The sequence below is a fragment of the Dendropsophus ebraccatus genome, chromosome 2 (assembly GCF_027789765.1).
Source record: "Dendropsophus ebraccatus isolate aDenEbr1 chromosome 2, aDenEbr1.pat, whole genome shotgun sequence".
NCBI lineage: Eukaryota > Metazoa > Chordata > Amphibia > Anura > Hylidae > Dendropsophus > Dendropsophus ebraccatus.
In genome coordinates, this window is record NC_091455.1 from 49551099 (window position 1) to 49570610 (window position 19512).

A 19512-nucleotide genomic window follows, 5' to 3' on the forward strand; every position below is an offset into this window, starting at 1 on the left:
CCTCATCAATAAATAAATGAATATATATATATATATATATATATATATATATATATATATATATATATAGATTGCATTATCGCAGAATTACAACAGCATCTAAACTTGAATATAGCTTTTGTCCAAAACTTTAAAATGTCCCTGTCATCATAGAAAACTTTTGACATGTCTTGGGAGACATCAAGGAAAGATTGGTCCGACAGCATCCAATAGTGAAAAAGTGGTAGTAGTTTATTCAAGCAACATACACCATAGCAACGTTTCGACCCAGCAGGGTCTTTGTCAAGCCTATATTACATGTGCAATGTGCTAGTATATATGGGGAAAACCAAATGCATCACTAATACGTGCCCTCTACATCATCAAGGTGCTAAGTGGGTGAAAACACAAATGTGGGGTGGATATGTGACCCACTCCTCCATACTGATCGTATAAAACATATAGTGTATATGCATAAGATGTGAATAAATATCCGTGTTTAGTGCCAGCAGTCATGTTTGAGGGGCATACACGGAAACACAAGGATCTGGCAGGTGTTAAGCATGAAAATAAAGGTATGTATCGTAACAGATAAAAGAAGATCCTTACCAGGATTTCAGAAAAGCCCACCGGAGGAGGAAGTCAGGAACTGCAGCCCACAGGTGTGTGACCTGCAGTCCAATCCACGTGTATGTAACGGCGCGAGAGGCGCCGGCGGTCTGCGGCAGATGACGTCATGAGGCCGCGACGCCGCCCCCGTCATCGCCATAGAAACCGAATGTACACAATAGGTTTCGCTGACAGCACCGTACACGCCGCCTGTCAGCGAAGCGCAGCCTCAGACAGGGATAGAGAAAAAGTAGTAGGAAAAGTATAACATACTGAAAGTCCAGAGTCTTGGGAGACATGTCAAAGGTTTTGATCGGTCCGGGCTGAGTGTTCAGACCTGTACCAATCAGGCGAACTAGAACGAGCTAAGCATAGTCCTCTCCTAGCTCTGTGTCATGTGATCAGTCGGGCTCATAATGTAAGTCTGATTATGCTGACACAGAGCGGGGAGCGGACACGGTACAGCATGGTCCTCCCCCTGCTTGTTCTGATGATCAGTACAGGTTTGAACAGTCAGACCCCAACCAATCAAAACTCTATGACGTCAAAAGTTTTCTAAGATGACAGTGACACCTTAATGGGAATCAATCCCGCAAAAATCTCTGTTACAGCTATAAATAAGTTCATATATGCCACGAGCACTGCTAGGAGCGTTACTTATATGTCCCCAAAAAAGGACTTTTAAAACGTACTCATCTAGACGTGTGGGCGGTCCAGAGCTGGTGGGAAATTTTGTTGGGAAGCTTTAAAAAGTATTTTTTCAGGACACATAAGTAACGCTAATACCTTTTACTTATATGCCCCGGAGACAGTGCAGGGCTGGTTCCCTTTAACAAACCGCCCAACCAGGTGCACAACCTAAATTCTTGGCTTTCAAACTGTTAAATTCATTTAAGAGAGATTTGGTTGCCTTTCCTAATAATATTATATTGCAGCTTATCTGCAGTGAAGTCCTTAGGATGGGTCAGTGATCCAGGAATGTATTAAAATTGTCATATTTTACCCCATAAAGTTTGTATCACCTTCCTCTAAATCGGTGTTCCCAAACCTGTGCCCCTCCAACTGTTGCAAAACTACAACCCCCATCATGATAAAGTACAAAATGCATACAGTGCTAAAATATTTCTTAATGAAAAATATTACATGCACCACAATACTACTTGTTCCACTTCAAACCGAACAATCCACAGACCATAGCACATGTCCATCTAAAGCCGTGAGGGGTGCACAGACCGGAAAGATGCGATTTCTATAGGCAAAATACAAAAAGTGTGAAGCAGCGGCACTCACCAAGAATGGCTATTGTTTTAAAGACTTTATTTGTCAAGCATAAGACAATAGAAGCAGGATCAATGAACAAACAGCTGGGACAGGCAACAGCCGTTTTGGGGTGCTACCGCTTCATCCAGCCCACCGGTAGTGCCACAAAACAGCTGTTTGTGGAGCTGAAGCATATTTGTTTGTTGATCCCACTTTTAGTGTGACATGCTATAGGAATAAAGTCTTCAAAAACTATAGCTGTTTTTGGTGAGTGCCGCTAAATTATTTCATAATAATGGTGTACATTTCAGTTGTGTGAATTCTGTTATATAGATCACTAATAAAAAAAAATGTGCCCCTCTATGTGCAGCCATGCCCCTTCCCTCCTCTAAGCGAGTTCAGCAAAGATCCTGCAAAAAGTTAAAAATATTTGTACAAACTGTTATTTTGACCCGTCGCTCCTGCGCTGAGATAAAAGCTTTAGAAGTTAGAGGATTAGGAGATAAAGCCCATTGGGTGTTCCTTGAGCTGCAAAAGCCCAGCATTGTTTAGCCTATCAATCTAACCAGAGTGGTCAGCAAAAATCTTCTAAAAGGACTGCTTTACGACCATCTCTGTAACTTGTTTTGAGAGTTGAGGGTTAATAAGGGATGTAGTAATAGGTATAGCAGTATTCGGCTAGCTTCACATCTGTGTCGGAGGCTCCAGATTCCATTTAGCAGTGGGAAACGGAGCTGAGCAGACCGCTGCACAACGGACATTAATGGGGTCTGTCGGGGTTTCATTCTGAACCGAGCAGATGTGAACATGGTGTAAACATTTTCTTAATCTATATGTATATTACTGCAGGCAACCTCCACAGCAATCGTCCGTAAATCTAAATCCACATCCACAAGGGATTTTGTAGCATATTGATTCATGGCGCGGCGGTATTTTGGCTAAAACCAGGAAAGGGTCCAGAGCACAGAAGAGGATTTGGATTTGGCTTACAAATACTAATTGATAACAGTGACCAAAGCGTTGTTGTGTGAATGAGGCTGAAGACATAATAAAGCTAAATGGACACAATGACACGTGACCATGTACTATACCACTGCTATGCCATCTGGTAGTGAACACACACTATGTTACTTGCTCTGGACATAGACAACTTATAAATAGAACGCCCACTCTGTCCGACATGATAATACAAGTGGATTACGCACAGACATATTTCTCAAGGACGCGGCTTTCTCATCTACCGCAGGACCGTATCACTGGGCAGCCCAGCCTTTGCTTTTATTAATATTCTGCAATAACATAAGGCCAGAAAGTCACCTTATGCTAAGAATACACCATTGTAAACCTGTTTACACATAGGTTACTCAATGCGTCATTCCCCTGCTCCATATCTACTTTCTAGAAATGCTGCTGTATATTTATAGCTGGAAGATGAAATCGACTAAAAGCCTTCATTGTGCTTTAGTCTTTTAATGCACTGCGTTTAGGGGCTTACAGTCTTCCCTGGCACAGAAACCGCAACGTAAAATAATCATCATTGATTTATCATAACTCACTGACAAGAACAGAACCAAGCGAGCCATTGTTATATCACGGGGATATGTACCCAGCCACGTTATTCAATAACTCACATCTCTTTCTGCCTTTTTAAGTATTCGCAGATTATTCCCATTTTGGAGATTTGAGCAGATAATTCTGTCGCTGTACGGTTTGCTATGGCCGTACTTTGACCCTGTGTATTAGATAGAATAGGTTAAGTGCTTCATCACAGAGTGTCAGCATGCAGCGGCTCAGCTGTCACATATAACTAGGCCGGGTGCTTACTGACACTTCTCACCCATTTCCCCTAATGCAATCTCAATCCGAGCGAAACAGACGTACAAATGCAATATAGCAACCCGCTTATTATACCACTCCATTTAAAGGCGCACAAAGTGCAATTTACTTCACCACTCAACCTAGAAATATGCGGTAATTGACCCGCGACTGCTTTCTAATCCAGAATAATAGCACTGTTCTGTCTTGTCATGGAAAAGGACGACCTGACGACTCATCCCTTCCTTTCTCATCTCCTCATCTCCGGGGGATCCATCAGCAGAGATTTGCATAATATTACTGGTTATTTGCAGGATATAGGCAGTTCACTGTATTATTCCATTGTGTAGGAACTTGTGTGAGTCACTACTCTGCAAACGCAATAGGTGCAGACTGAATGTGCAATTGGCTATTCTATGTATCCTTATTGCGGCTACTGCTCTAACTCTTCATTTATAGTTATTATTTTGGCTCTATTTATACTGCCATACATACAGTCTCCATATATCATCAGCTTTTATTATTAACGCATGACTGTTGTTTAAAAACATTTTTTTTAAACATTCATGGTTCGGTTATATTGAGAGGTTGTCCAGGAAAAATTGACTTGTCCCTTATATACAGGATAGGGGTCAAGTAAGAGATCGCAGGGATCCGACCTCTGTATCTCCTGCCAATCATTATTTTGGGCCCCTGGCTTTTTTATTATGAATAGAGCCTCGGGAACAGCACGTGACCCGTGGCTCTAGTCATTCCTATGGAGCCGCCTGAAAGAGAGCCAGAAGAGTGCTTACTCGTCTCTTTCCGGAGTCTCCAAAGGAATTAGAGCCATGGGTCACGTGCTGTACCCGAGGCTCTATTCATAATAAAAAAGCCAGGGGCCCATTAAAGAGATTGATGGGGAGTACGGAGGTCAGACCCCCCACAATCTCTTACTTGTACTATAGATGGCATGTGGAAGGAGAAGGGGCAGCACCACAGCAAAGGAAGGGGGTATAATAACCATTGAACAGTTGTTGTATGGCTGATGAGAAGCTGTAGGGAGGGTGAGAGGGGATTAAATTCAGGAGGCAGCACTGTGTACACACAGTAGTAAGAACAGAAGGAACAGATGCCAAGAACCTTATGGGGGAGAGATCAGAGATGAGAGGTAACATTTGATTTACCTATCACTTACAGCATGGATCCTCTTTAGAAGGCAAACATGCTCACAGGTTGCAGATACACAACCTAGACTCTCAAAAAAAAAATTCAACGACACAACTAAATGTTTACAAAATTTACTGGTTGTGATTTGATCTTAAAATACAGAGGTATATGTCATACGATATTTTCCCTGCAGATGACGTGTGGGTTGCCCTAATGGAATAATCCTTTAACTGTTTTGTATTACTTTGCATTGATTGCAATATTATTTTTTGTCAGCTGACAAAGCAGGAATAGGACACTTAAAAATAAAGTTAAGGCTTCACTGTTGGCTCCATGCCTGAATTTAGCTCTTGCTCCATTAGCACGAAACACTTTGCAGCTTAGTTGCAGGGTAACCAAAGCTTCAAAAGGAAATGAGGGCATACAGGAGCCACATGAGCCTGGTAAGGGGCAGCCTGGAGTTCCACTATTATTTTAAATAAATCACATATAGGCCCAGATTTATCAAAGGGCTGAGCTGTGATTGGTTGCTGTGGACAGTTTACACCAGTGTATATTTTAACCATTTGATAAATCTCCCCCATAATGTAAATGCTTCCCTTAAAGGGGAACTTCAGCGAGATTTTTTTGCTTTCAAATCATGTCAGAAAGTTATATAGATTAGTAATTTACTTCTAATTTAAAAATATCAAGTCTGTCAGTACTTATAAGCTGCTGTGTGTCCTGCTGGAAGTGGTGCTTTTTTTTTTTTAGTCTGACATGGTGCAGTCTGCTGCCACTTCTGTCCCATGTCAGGAACTGTCCAGAGCAGGGGAGGTTTTCTATGGGGATTTGCTACTGATCTGGACACTTCCTGTCATGGACTGAGGTGGCAGCAGAGAGCACTGTGTCAGATTGGAAAGAAAACACCACTTTCTGCAGGACATACAGCAGCTGATAAGTACTGGGATATTTGAGATTTTTAAATAGAACTTAGATAGAAATAGATACCTAAATATTAGAGGTTACATTAAATAAAAAAAAAAACTCTTTTTAGTTGAAGTTTTGATTGGTGGGTGTCCAGGTGCTAAGAACCCAACCGATTGCTAAACCAAAAGGGCAGAAGCTGACTGCTTGTTTGGCTTTCTGTAGACCAATTCTTCCCCTATTATTTCAGTGATTGGTCAGCATTTTAGCACAGACCCCCACAAAGACCCCCACCAATTAAACCTGTGACATGTGAAAAGTCTTCAGAAATGGTAAGTATCCTTTAAATATTTTTTGGCTTTAATACTTGCAGTGCCATTTGTGAGAGCCGCTCAGCTCATTGGTGACATATAAAGACAGCGCTTTAGGAGATTACAGCCCTGCATTCTTCTGTGATTACCGATTCAGAATGAACTTGTCTGTGCTGGCATTTTTCACATTGGACAGAAGAGGCCAGATGTATACATCTATAGGATATTCACAGCGGGATAATCTGCTCACTAAGGGCACTAACAGCACACACTGCATCATTCTAACACCAACTTAAACTAGACTCTATTGTGATAAACCTATTTAATAGAAATATTTCGCTCATATTTTTATAAATTCGATAAAGGGGATGTATTGTTGGAAAATTACATTGTTTATATCAGGCTTTTAATTAAGAACAGATTTATTTAAAAATTGACATTTTTCATGTGATTTTGTGCTTCCTAACCAATTTAGCTTTGCTGTGTAGACTGAGTCTTGATCAGCAGAGGACAGGCATTTAATGACAACTCTGTTGTCCTGCTGGAGGCATGTACAACTTAAGGCTATGTTCACATTACGTATATTTGAGGCTGTAATTGGTCCTCAAGTCAGATCCTCATAGACACCAAAACCAGGAGTGGATTGAAAACACAGAAAGGCTATGATCACACAATGTTGAAATTGAGTGGATGGCCGCCATTTAATGGCAAATATTTGCTGTTATTTTAAAACAATGGCTGTTATATTGAAATAATGGCAGTTATTTACAGTTATATGACGGCCATCCACTCAATTTCAACATTGTGTGAACAGAGCCTTTCTGTGTTTTCAATCCACTCCCGGTTTTGGTTGCTATGAGGCCTGAAATATACAGCCTCAAATATACGTAGTGTGAACCCAGCCTAAGACAGGGGAATAGCGTCTGAATATTTACAGAAAGGGAAAATAAATACTGCTGGAAGGTGACACTTTCCCCAAAATTGTTACAGATTTTTAACATTGTCCCCCATACAGATCATACAGCAGAGATTTTTTTCTACTGCAGATATAAAATCCACAATGGAAAACTAATGACTGTAATGTGACATATTGTGCAGCCACAATGTGGATCAGCTGGGGGCGATTCTGCCATGAGGCCACTTAAGTTGCGCCCCCCAATCAGTACACCTAATGACCACTTGGAGCCCCATCTGCTGGAACATACCCCTAATGGCTGACATCTCTTCCCAGATGCATGCCATAGAGCAGCCAGAAGGAAAGAGAGCTCAGCAGGCAGCGTTGCATGAAGAAACAGATGTGTGTCAGGCAGCCTGGCATAGGAAGCATTGGGGACCACAGCTCCAGGAGAACAGACACACTGCTGGGGAATGATGTCAGAGGTGAGTATGCTATTTTTTTCCAAATGGGGGATGCTACACAGATGGCCTTTTGTACATGGGGGATGCAACACAGGGGAGGCTATTCTATATGAGGGATGCTACACAGAAGTGCTTATTCTATATGGAGGATGCTACACAGTGAGGCCTTGCCTATATGGGGGATGCTATAAAGAGGGGCCTATTCTATATGGGGGATGCTACATGGGGGGGGGGGGCATATACTATATGGTGTCTGCTGAACAGGTGGTGCACAGGTGCAGAGGGAGGCCTAACACAATGTGGGGGTAGAAGAGCAGAAATACATATGTCTTGCTATCTACTGCTGCTTTTGCAGTGTAATTTTCCCTTGGAAAACATGTTCTAGGAGAGAATATTTCAATTAAAGTAAGGGCCCTTTAAGACGGACAGACCCTTTTCCAAAACAAATGCCAACCTGCACAGCACTTTTATTAGAAGGGCAGGGTCTTAACTTTATTGTCGGCCCCACATCTCATTTACATGGTGATGAATATTAGGCCTGCGATTAACTGATGAAAAAAGTGTTTGCTTGCTCATCGGCTGATAACTGGGTCTAATACAATGGGCAATATAATGGCCCATTTAGCCGACTATCACCCCATGTAATAAGCCCTTTAAGAGCACAGATGACTCCTTAAAGGATAAATGAACTTCCTAATCCCAAGTGCCAATGAGACTGGGGGAATATTCAAACACGATTCCTGTACACAGAAATATGCATAGATATATAGAATTCATAGTCTTGTTGCCATCAACTGTTTCTGCTCCCGAGGTTGTCTATTCCACTGATTAACAATTGCTCTATCCTCCAGAGAATGAATCTTTTCTTTCAGCACCCACATTTTATATATTTACATGTATTACAACTGGATCAAAAAAAAGACCCTAGATTACTAAATATCTTAAAGCGAATGTACCATCTGGTACATTCGCTTCAAGTATTACCCATGTATAGAACCATTAGAATCAATGGAGCGGCGTCATAGGGGGGAGGGGGTCGTAGGTGGGCCGGCCCACCTCCAATGCTCACCCCAGGGCCAATACCCATGAATAGAACAGCGCCGTACAGAGGGACCGGGCCACAGTTCAAAAAAAGGACCACGGCACCAACGCCATTCTATACATGGGTAATACTAAAGGCCCTACTACACGGGCCAACAGTGAGGAGCAAATGAGCGCTGTGAGCACTCGTTTGCTCCTCGGTTCCCGCTCGCTGCGGCCACTATTCCACATGGCAGCAGCGAGTGGGTGAGTCCGGGGAGGGCCGGGGGAAGCTGCGGGGGAGCTTCCCAGGGGATCGCTGATTGTCCGGGCAGCCCATAGAATATAGCGCAGAGCGTCAGCAGCAGATCGTTGCTATATAAGTCGTTTGTCTTTCAACATGTTGAAAGACAAACAACTTCAACCTTCAGCCGACATGATCGTTGCCTTCTATTCCACGGACTATTATCCTCCGTAACTGCCAATATCGGATGATTACGGGCGATAATCGTTCTGTGGAATAGGGCCTTTAAAGTGAATGTACATGATGGTACATTCATTTTAAGTGAAAAACAAAAAGCACCTGAGAACTCAATGAAAGTCTGAAAACTCCTTGGTTCGGCCTCCTCTGTCAAGTTGATTTATCTCTGTTTTGGGAACAGCTGGATGATAAAGAGTTTTGAACAATATTATAACTTAGGTTGCCATCCAGTGTTCCCAAACCCCAAGTGACAATTCTGCCTTTATATGGAGTGATAGAAGAGCAGGTATAAGCAACCAAAAATGCTGTGGAGAATATTGAAGGGTTTCACAACAGAGAAGTACAGTGACATTTACAGCTGCTTTATTGATTTTGTGGAGAATGCTCTTTAATGAGGGACACCATGGCCCCAGGAATCTGTGAGCTAGTGAACCAGAAATGACTTACCAAGACATTTTACATGGATTCATATGGCTTAAAGTGGTTAGAACCCTCTTAGCAGTTGACTTACCATAGTATACAATTTCTTTACGCTGATTAAAGAGGTTTTCAAGACTAGAGAAGAGCAAACCTCGAGCATGCTTGGGTTCATTCAAACCCAAGCATGTGGCATTTGATTATCGTGGCTAAAGAAGTTGGATGCAGGCCATAGGCTGTATCCATGTTTTCCAGGACTCCCTAGGGCTGCATGCAACTTTTTCAGCCACCGGTAATCAAATGCCACACACTTGGGTTCAAATTAATCCAAGCATGCTTGAGGTTTGCCATCTTCTAGTCAAGACACCGTAATATAAAATTTTAAAATAAGTCATACCTACTTTACTGATCCCCCGCTGTTCAAATTCTCAGTGTTTCCCCACTGGTCTCTTCAATGTTACCTTACTGATTCACCGCTGGTTAAGGTTCCAATGCTTTCTGGTTCCTCTACCAGTGTCTTTACTTTTTGGCCCCAGTCACTATAGACACCTGACCACTGCAGCCAATCCATGGCCACGGCAGGGACACCCTACAGTTTGGGGTCCGTGTATGTAAGTGAGTGCCCATCTGCTGGATTGACGCTCACTTCCTGAGCCCATATACAGCTCGATAATAGTGCAGCAAGGGCTGTATATATATTGTTAGCAATGTCCATGAAGCCCTTGCCTAACAAGTGTAAAATAATAAAGTTATATATACCTCTCCACTCTACCTGATGTCCTGCCAACTCAGCCCGCTCCCCGCTGTGTCTAAAGTGACAGGCCGCTCAGCCAGTCATCGAGATGGTGCCACGGACAGTGATTGGCTGAGCGGCCTGTCACTTCAGACACTGGGCTAAGCTAACAGGACATCAGGGAGCGTGGAGAGGTCAGAATAGGTTTATTTATTTTTTTTACGTACATTTATTCAAATTGCTATTACACTTAGCGATGCATGCCCGGCGGCCGATGATTTTAGGGCAGGACCAAAAGACACGATCGGCTGATAATCGTTGTCATCGGCTGATCGTTGTATTTATTACAAAGAGCAAGGATCTGCCAAATTGGCCATGTAATAGGGCCCTTAGACTGGCTGGAATGCTCACATGCCTGTGGTGACTTAGCAAGCCTCAGAACAGTAATGGTGCAGAATCAGTAATGTATTACTTCTTTTACTGTTTTACATTTTGAGCTTTTTTTTATTTTTTAAAAGTAAACGGCGGGACAAATTAGTCTCTATTAATAATTTCATAGAAGGCTCATTTCCTCTTGTAATTGACACCATTAGCATGATCTTACCAGTGTAGATGCTGGCACTGGAAGCTGGGATGCCAAACTGAGACTCGATGAACTTGGGAATGAAGGTAATAAAAGCGGTGACAATGGCACTCTCAGCTGTGTATGACAAACTCACAAAAAGGAATGTCATGTTGCTTAAAATTCTGACTGCTGCTCTTGGAAGGTCTAAAAATGACAAGAGATGAAGTTTATAGAGAATGAATGAAAAAAATAAAACAATATATGTAGGATCCCTAAAATGAAGAGCGTGTAATGGAGTTCCTGAAGAGATCTGCCACCAAAAAGCTATATATTATTTATTCTATACATTTTTGGGGGATACTCATTGTGAATAATGCACTACTAATAATGCACGCTACACATTTTTAAATATACCGAATAGTATCGGATACACTATGTACCAAACAACTTTCAGTGTATGGTCCTAAGTTCTATAGTCTGTCTCTGAAGTGAAATTTTCTTGGGGCTAAAAGTTCTACAGAGAATGTAAAAATCACATTATAAAGGGATATACTATCAAATACATGATAATGTCATCAATCATCGTTTTATGATCTACAAAATATGAGAGACCTATCCACAGTCAAAGACATTAAAGGAATTGTCCATTCTGAACAACCACTTCTTGTTAGACAGGTAAGCCAACAATACAGTTGCCTGCACCTAACCCCTTCTCTTCTATGGGCCAATGCACATGATCATGGCTTCCACAATCAATGCAATTCCTTTATACTCCTATACTTCTATGGTGTGTGTAGTCTGTGACTGCGGGTGGGCTAAGGATGACACTTTATGGGCCGTCCGTGCCAATGGATCTGTAGTTTTACAGTCAACAAAATCACTACTGCAGTAACTTTAAAGATTCTGCTTAAGGCCATGTTTACACACTGTATAACACCGGCCGTACTGTGACCCGGCCAGGTCAAAGAACGGCCGGTGTTACTGAAGATCATCCTGGCTTGTACTGCATTACCGGACGGATGATCTTTACTTGTGCTGAATTCAGATCCAAATTCTTAGCTGCACACAATAGAGCTACTACATTGTATAGACTGACAGGTTCTCTGTGGCCGCTATTCAATGAATAACAGCCGCAGAAAACTGACATGTCAGTATGTGTATACTCTACAGCCAGGATTCTCTCTAACTGCACTGCACATAGGTTGTGTATTAATCACGACCGTTGTAGCACGTCGGCAATGACGGTTGTGATTAATACACAACTTACGTTGTGTGAACATGGCCTAGGGGTGGATTCACACATACCGCATAAAAGCGGATTTCACGCTGTGAATTTCACAGTGAAATCGACTGTGATACTGATTTCTATTAATTAGAATGTTTTGTGCCATAGACTTGTAAAATTTAACTACTCGGCTTCGACACCATGCTTACTTGTCCGCGTTCCACCGGCGTGCTCCTGCATGCTTCTCTGGGTCCCTACTCAGTGACAGCCCACTCAGCCAAACACTGGCTGTGGCAGGACAGCGTAGTGATTGGCTGAGCGGGCTGTCCGTAGACCAAGAAAAGCATGCAGGAACGTGCTGGTGGAACAGGTAAGCATGGTTTCGGGGGCTAAGTAGTTAATTTTTACAAGTCTATAGCATGATAATCTCACATCAGAATATAAAACCACCGCAGGAATGGGGTACAATAGACTTTAATATCAGTATAGCCGCTTATTTCACTGCAAAAAACTTGTAGTGTGAAATCCCCAGCAAATCCCCATGCAGAGTTAGAGAAACATGGCCACTTTCTTCCAGAGACAGCACCTGATCTGGAGACAAGAGTGGTGCTGTCTCTGGAAGAAAGCGGCCATATTTTTCTAACTCTGGATGATCCCTTTAACCAAAGCCAAAGAGGATATTGTTCTAAAGGAATCAAATATTTATTATCCCTAGTGTTAGGTTACCTCTAAAATTCTTGCCAAACCCTATGGATGGGCCGCCACCGGTATCGGCTTTCATTTTGTTGCTAGATTTCTCTTTCATCACATCATCATCACTGGAAACATCATAGGAGTTACTTTTCTTTTTCTTCTTTTTCTTCTTCTGTCGAGGGGGGAGCTTCTTCGGGAAGGTGAACATTGGGAAGATGACAAGTAGCATTGCCATAGCGCACAATAGAAACCCACTCCACCTGCAAGCAGAAAAGGAGAAAAGCAGAACACTTGCTTTATTTTTTACCTGTTATTTCAAAAACCCAACTCTCATATCTTCCATGATGCACGAATGTCAAACCAAAGGTCTCATTGTCTAGACACCAGATTCTTAGCCCGTGGTAGGTATACCCTGTGGGTAGACATCATGGTGAAAGATGTGAACTCATACAGTCCTCTAGATGTGCACTGTGTAGATGCAGCACTATGTATGACCATAGCCACAGCAGTACTTGGATGTGATTTATTTGTGTGTAGGGTACTTAGTATACGAATTATGATGGACACTGATCTGGACAGTAATGATGAACAGGAAACTTATCACCATTGCATAGTAGATATCTGACACAGTCAGAACATGGAAGCTTATCAGTTCTATAAAGTTCCTATAAAGTCTCCACAACTAATCAATCCCTAGAACGTCTGCAGGTCTGAGGACAGACTATGAAGGTCATAATGATCTCAAGCTTCCTAGCGTTTGTGCTAGAATACCCTTTTAGGCCATGTTCACATGTTGTATTTTTGCATTTTATAACGGCTGTTGCTGCAACCTGCAACAATGGCCGTTGTTTAATCACAGGGAGCGATTGCATTGACGCCTATGAAATTACGGTCGTAGTGTATGTATGTATGCAGTACGGCCGTGATTCTCTGCGGCCACACAAAATAGCTGACAGGTCTATTTTGTGCAGCCGCTATTCAGTGAACAGCAGCCGCACAAGATAGCCTGTGCACACAATGTAAAGTACGGGTTCCAGACGCATTTTACATTGTGCTCTATGGCTGATTGGAGTGTGGGCACACCCTAATGTGCCTGCATTCCAATTCAAATAAAGTAATGTTATCCGGCCGTTGAGCATCTCAGACATCGGCCATTGTTTAACCCGGCCGGGTCAAACAACGGCCGATGTTCACACTATGTGTGGATATGGCCTTACGAATTCTTGGGAAATTACTAGAGATGAGCGAACTGGGTTCAGGTTTGAGTCCATCCGAACCCGAACGATCGGCATTTGATTAGCGGTGGCTGCTGAACTTGGATAAAGCTCTAAGGTTGTCTGAAAAACATGGATACAGCCAATGACTATATCCATGTTTTCCACATAGCCTTAGGGCTTTATCCAAGTTCAGCAGCCGCCGCTAATCAAATGCCAAACGTTCAGGTTCGGATGGATTCGAGCATGCTCAAGGTTCGCTCATCTCTTAGAAATTACACATTGTAAGACACCTTCTTCCTAAGTTCCCAAAGAACATTTATCTTACAAACGTCTATAGAGATACTGTAAGTGCAATTCAGCAAGCACAGCATCTCACTAGAACATGACATTTGCTAGTCTCAACCAGTATTGGGGGATACTTTGTATTAAAATCTCATGAAAGTTACACTAAAATAAATTGTTGACTATATGGTAGGGCTGGCGGTATACCGCAAAAATACCAATACCGTCTCTGGCGTCGGTTAACCGACCTCAACTTGGCCGGGACGGTATCTGCTGTATTTTTATCTCCTGGTTTGAGCTGTCCGACCTGTCAACAAGTCTCCTCCCCGCTTCAGTCCTGGCTTGTCAGTGCCTTCCCCCGTCAGAGCGTCCCTCAACACACACGCACGACCCGGCATAAGCGGTATCAGAGTGGTATCAAAGCGTTTAACCCCCCCCCCCCCTCCGCATCAGTCCCGTCCCGTGTGAGCGCCCCCCACCCCCCTCTGCATCAGTCCCACACACACACGACCACTGCACCTGTTGTCCTGTGTGTGCATGGACGCGGGCAGGTCATAGCAGGACATGGAGGAGCAGCATTTCCATCAGCATCAGTAACAGTACAGGGCTGCAGCCTAGGAGGATTGAATGGGCTGCAGCACACAGGAATGTCTCCTATAAGTTATGTGTGTGGCATCCTGCCTGCTGCAGCCCATTCATTTTTCCTAGGATACAGCCCTGTACTTCCCATACCCCCATACCCCCTATGTGCCCCCTATATAGTAATAAACCCCTAATCATCCCCCCTATAGTCATACACCCCTATCCACCATCCATCCCTATGTGCCCCCTATATAGTCATACACCCCTATCCACCCTCCCTATGTGCCCCCTATATAGTCATACACCCCCAACCCCCCCACCTGTATAGTCATACACTCCTATAAGCCCCCCGTATAGACATACACTGCTATCAGACCCCCGTATAGACATACACCGCTATCAGTCCCCTGTATAGTCATATATCCCATCAGCCCCCGTATAGTCATACACCCCTATCCGCCCCCATACAGTCATACACCCCTATCCGCCCCCCCGTATAGTCATACACCCCTATCAGCACCCCCATATAGTCATACTCCCCTATCCGCCCCCGTATAGTCATACACCCCTATCCGCCCCCGTACAGTAATACACCCCTATCCACCCCCCCGTATAGTAATACACCCCTATCTGCCCCCCCTTTACAGTCATACACCCCTATATGCCCCCACAATCCCTATGTTCGCCAATAATAGTCATACACCCCTCTTTTTTTTTTTTTTACTTTTTTTTTATCAAAATATTGCCAGTTTGGCATGGCAAATGGGTGTGGTTTGCAAAAAGGGGCGTGTCATAATGATCGGTTAATTATCCTTACCGCAGCTACAACTGCGATAAACCGCGATATTGATTTAGGCCAATATCGCCCAGCCCTACTATATGGCTAATGACACAAAGTTCTTAGTTCCTACCAATGACTTCAGATGCTGACTGCAGTGTAAGAGTAAAAGTTAACAAGGTCTTCCCCTTCCTCCGAGGAGATGCTGGCATTACAGAAACCTAAGATGACAGGGCCTGGAGGGGCCGGATTAAAGTAGCTGATATGTAATTTTTAGCTACAGCCATTTAAAATGTAGCAATTCTAAAGCATATACACATATAGTTTAGTGTAATGCTTATGGTTTCTTCTATAGGATAATATAAGGTGCTACAAATTAAGGACTTTTAAAGTTATATCTGTGGAGTCACAACCAAAATGGTCATTACGGCAGCTCCCATAGAGATAGTCACCAAGATTACAAACTCTATTTTGGAAGATCTCCCACCATATACCTGTACAAAGATTTAAACAGAATGAAGGCTCCGGAAGAAGCTGCCATTTTCTACTGCTACTTGGAAAATACAGAGATACGGTGCACACATACAGGATCCGCAGCAGATTTGATGCGGTGTTCAGTTATTTAGATCAAATCTGCTGCAGATCTGCTGCGTATCCTGTATGTGTAAACGCACCCTAAGAGGTATACAAATATATGAAAGAGGCCGAATAAAATTTACACCACCCAAATAACTTTTCTAGTAAGAAATCCAACAAGATAATGTCCCTGGTTCCTGTTACTAAAGTTGTCTTGGTGTTTCCATTCATCTTCAGGAAGAAGTCCTATTGTTCCAATGCACCTAAGTAAATAAAGCACATGTGTATGTAGTTCGTATGTCACAGTCTATAGCGAACTGTGCCAGGCCAAGCGAGGAAATGGTTAAGTGGACATGCACAGCATCCCCATTGAACCCCTGCCTGGCTAGCAAACTGAGCAGGAGGCATACAGAGTATGCCTCCAGCTCAGTAGCAGTAATGACACTGGCCTGCTCAGAAGGAGATGCTTTCTGCTCTTGAGTGGGAAACCCCATTTAGAGCAGGGATTCCACTCCAGTCCCCGCTTCTGTAAACAGTGGTGTCCAAACAATAGTTCAGCCGACAGTTATCTCCTCCAGGTTTGCTCAGATACTTAGCAACGTTCAAGTACTGAACAAAACTTTGAGGGAAAATGTTTTTTTAAAGTACGGAAGTGTTCATTTAACCTTCTGTGCTATTCGTGTCATTTTCAGAGAAAGTGTGTGGGCTTTAGTGGCCTGACAAATTTACAAAATCACATCTGAAAGTGGTCTACGAGCTGGCATATATTTATGATATATAAATATCAGAAATGTATGCCAGCTCGTAGGTGTAAATTTTATTTTTGAGCCACATTTTCATTTTTGAGCCACATTTATTAAGAAGAATGTGTCTTAATAAAACTAGGGCATCCTACTTCAGCACATCTTTTGAGGTTTGTTTGTAGTCTGTTACCATGGAAACATATTGATCAACATATGATTTCTAATCAAGACCAAGTTACTTTTACTTTACATACAGTGGAACATTAAAATAGTTGGAAAAAAGGCAACACTATTTGCTGGTTGACTGGAAGGGTAAATTATATGCTGGGTGGCTGAACAGATATATATTTTATACTGAACTGATGGAGTGTTTTATTACTTGCTCGAGACATATATATAGTCAGCTGCATGGCTGTATAGTAGGCTGGATATCTAGAAGGGCACAATATATAATGAATGACTGGTTTTACTGCATTATCCACTGAGTACCAGAGGAATGGATGCCTGGAAGGATTTAATATGTGCAGTAGGGTTGAAAGAAAAACCTATAAACCCAATGGCTGGAGGAAGCATTATGTCCATGGTGACTAGAGGGCTGAATTAAAGCTCAAATCTATACAAGGCAACTGAAGAGATGGATTATATCTCTAGAATTTGTAGAATTTATATTTTTATGTATGATGTGTAGAACAATACATTGAAAAAACCAAGAACAATCCAAGCCATGGATTACGAAACAGGCATCTTACATTAATCATTTATGACTTCATAAACTATGCTTCCAATGCTGGTCTTACTTTTCTTTTACATCTTAAATTGAGATGGTCTTACCAGTTGCCAATGAATCGTGGGTCGCTCTGCTCAATGTTGACAATGGTACGGGGATCAACATAAAATCCAATGAGTACTCCACCTAAGAGATAGCCAGCCGCTGGACCAAGAGCACCCATGACGTACATGATAGCTGTAAAAACATAACCCAGAAACATAGTATAAGAAATTGTGATGCCATACAATGTACATAATAGAATATAAACTCCTCTTGCTCTCCTCAGTGCTGTACCTCCCTATATCCCAATCATCTCATCTCTATCGCCCTACCTGTGCTCTATGCCCTTCCAATGACTTACAACCAACATCCTCCATAGTCTGAATTCTCAGAAACGTATATGTCTGTAATGGCTGATGTACTCTCAGAACTAGAAAGTACTGCGGAATTAGTCGGCACTATATAAAGATTATTGGTATTATTATTAGAAGTAGTAGTAGTATTAGCAATCCAATTTAGCTTTTTATTACTTAATTGCAACATATGAAAGATAGTTTACCAGTCATGGTTAAAACGATGCACATGGCATAACAGATACATGAAACCAAAGGGTGCAAAATTATAAAATACCACAAATCATTAATAAGTCATGAAGTCATGGAATCAGATTTAGCAATATAGCTTTTTTTCTCCTGAAACTGATAAGTCTCTGAGGACATTCTAAAATGTGTAGCGATTTCTCATATTCCATCTAGGCAGAAAATATTGTCAGAAGGAGTGCACAAAAACCTGGTTCTGTATAAGGGAAACTGGAATAATTTCAGAAACAAAACCTTATCCTGAAACTAGGACTACGACTACAACTGTTTTTTTTATTGTTTTAGTATCAATAGATTTAACCTGTCATCAATTTGATGCTGCCTGGGAGACAAGTCATTTGGGTGGTCCACTGGCCTAAATGGTGAAATCTTTGCCTCATGGTAGATCTGGGACTCATAATATCAATTCCTTAAAAAAAAAAAAAAAAAAAAAAAAAAAAATTGTCACAGATCCAGATTCTTTAGCCCAAACCAATGTGCTGGTATCGGCGTGAGGGAAGCTGTGTCTGGTTCTGTAGCAATACATGCCAACCATGTAAATGAAGTCCTTCGATATGACTCACTGTAGTGGGGCTGTAGTGTCTATTAGGAAAGATTCAAGTATGGTGCAGCGGAGCTCAGGTGCGCACACATTGTATGTTTGCTGACTAGGCATATCCACTCATTACAGAATATAAATGCTGGGATTCAGCCAAGCGAGCTATTACATTACTATACAAACATTTCATAATGAATATTTCCAGATGTAACTCTCCAGATTATATGTGATATATGTAAATAGTGAGTCTTTAGCTCCCTGGGAAAACATATTGTATTGTACAAGCATAAAACACGTCTAATAAACTACATATATCCAATATAATTTACTTATTATATATAATACGCATATAGTATATGAAGATATCTCCACATAGCAAGCTATTTGGAGACAAAATCCACTCCATTGGGTTGTGAATAAAAAGGTTTTCTCTTTGAACAATTCCTTTTTGTCAGAAAACTCTTACAATGAAAAGATGATGAGATGTAAGATGTAAGAAACCCGTCGGAGCTCAATTTCGGTGCCACATCACCAAAGGAGAAATAATGCATTACACAGTTCCTACCGACATCAAATGGCTGCCCTCGTAATGCATGGATACAGTGGGTCCTCAATAGTATGTGCTCTTTATTCTGGGTAATGGATGAGAATCCTCAACAGGGGAACACATCTATTTACCCAGAATTTTCTAATAGCTTTCTAAACCCAGCAATAAGTTAGTTAAAGATAGTAAATTAAATATATTAAATATAACGAAAAGGTGAACAAAGGAAGGTTTAAAAAAAATCTCAAATATTTAGTTAGGTAGAAGGTGGTTGGTAAGTGAAAAAAGAAAAAAATGAGAATGAGGAGAGGATAAAAGAGGCAATACAAAATGTATAAAGGTCATATAGCTTCAATAAGTTA

At 41.9% G+C, this 19512-nt stretch overlaps 1 protein-coding gene across 2 annotated transcripts in view; it reads right to left on the reverse strand.

Moving 5' to 3' along the window:
• The window catches only part of SLCO5A1 (solute carrier organic anion transporter family member 5A1), a 76736-nt gene that overhangs the window by 20805 nt on the left and 36419 nt on the right, over positions 1–19512 (reverse strand). For both annotated transcript variants that reach the window (XM_069959973.1, XM_069959974.1), the window contains exons 3-5: positions 17532–17664; positions 12556–12782; positions 10644–10808 (exon numbers count right to left, since the gene is read on the reverse strand). In XM_069959973.1, the coding sequence (XP_069816074.1) occupies positions 10644–10808; positions 12556–12782; positions 17532–17664 (525 nt within the window). The remainder of the gene's footprint in view (positions 1–10643; positions 10809–12555; positions 12783–17531; positions 17665–19512) is intronic.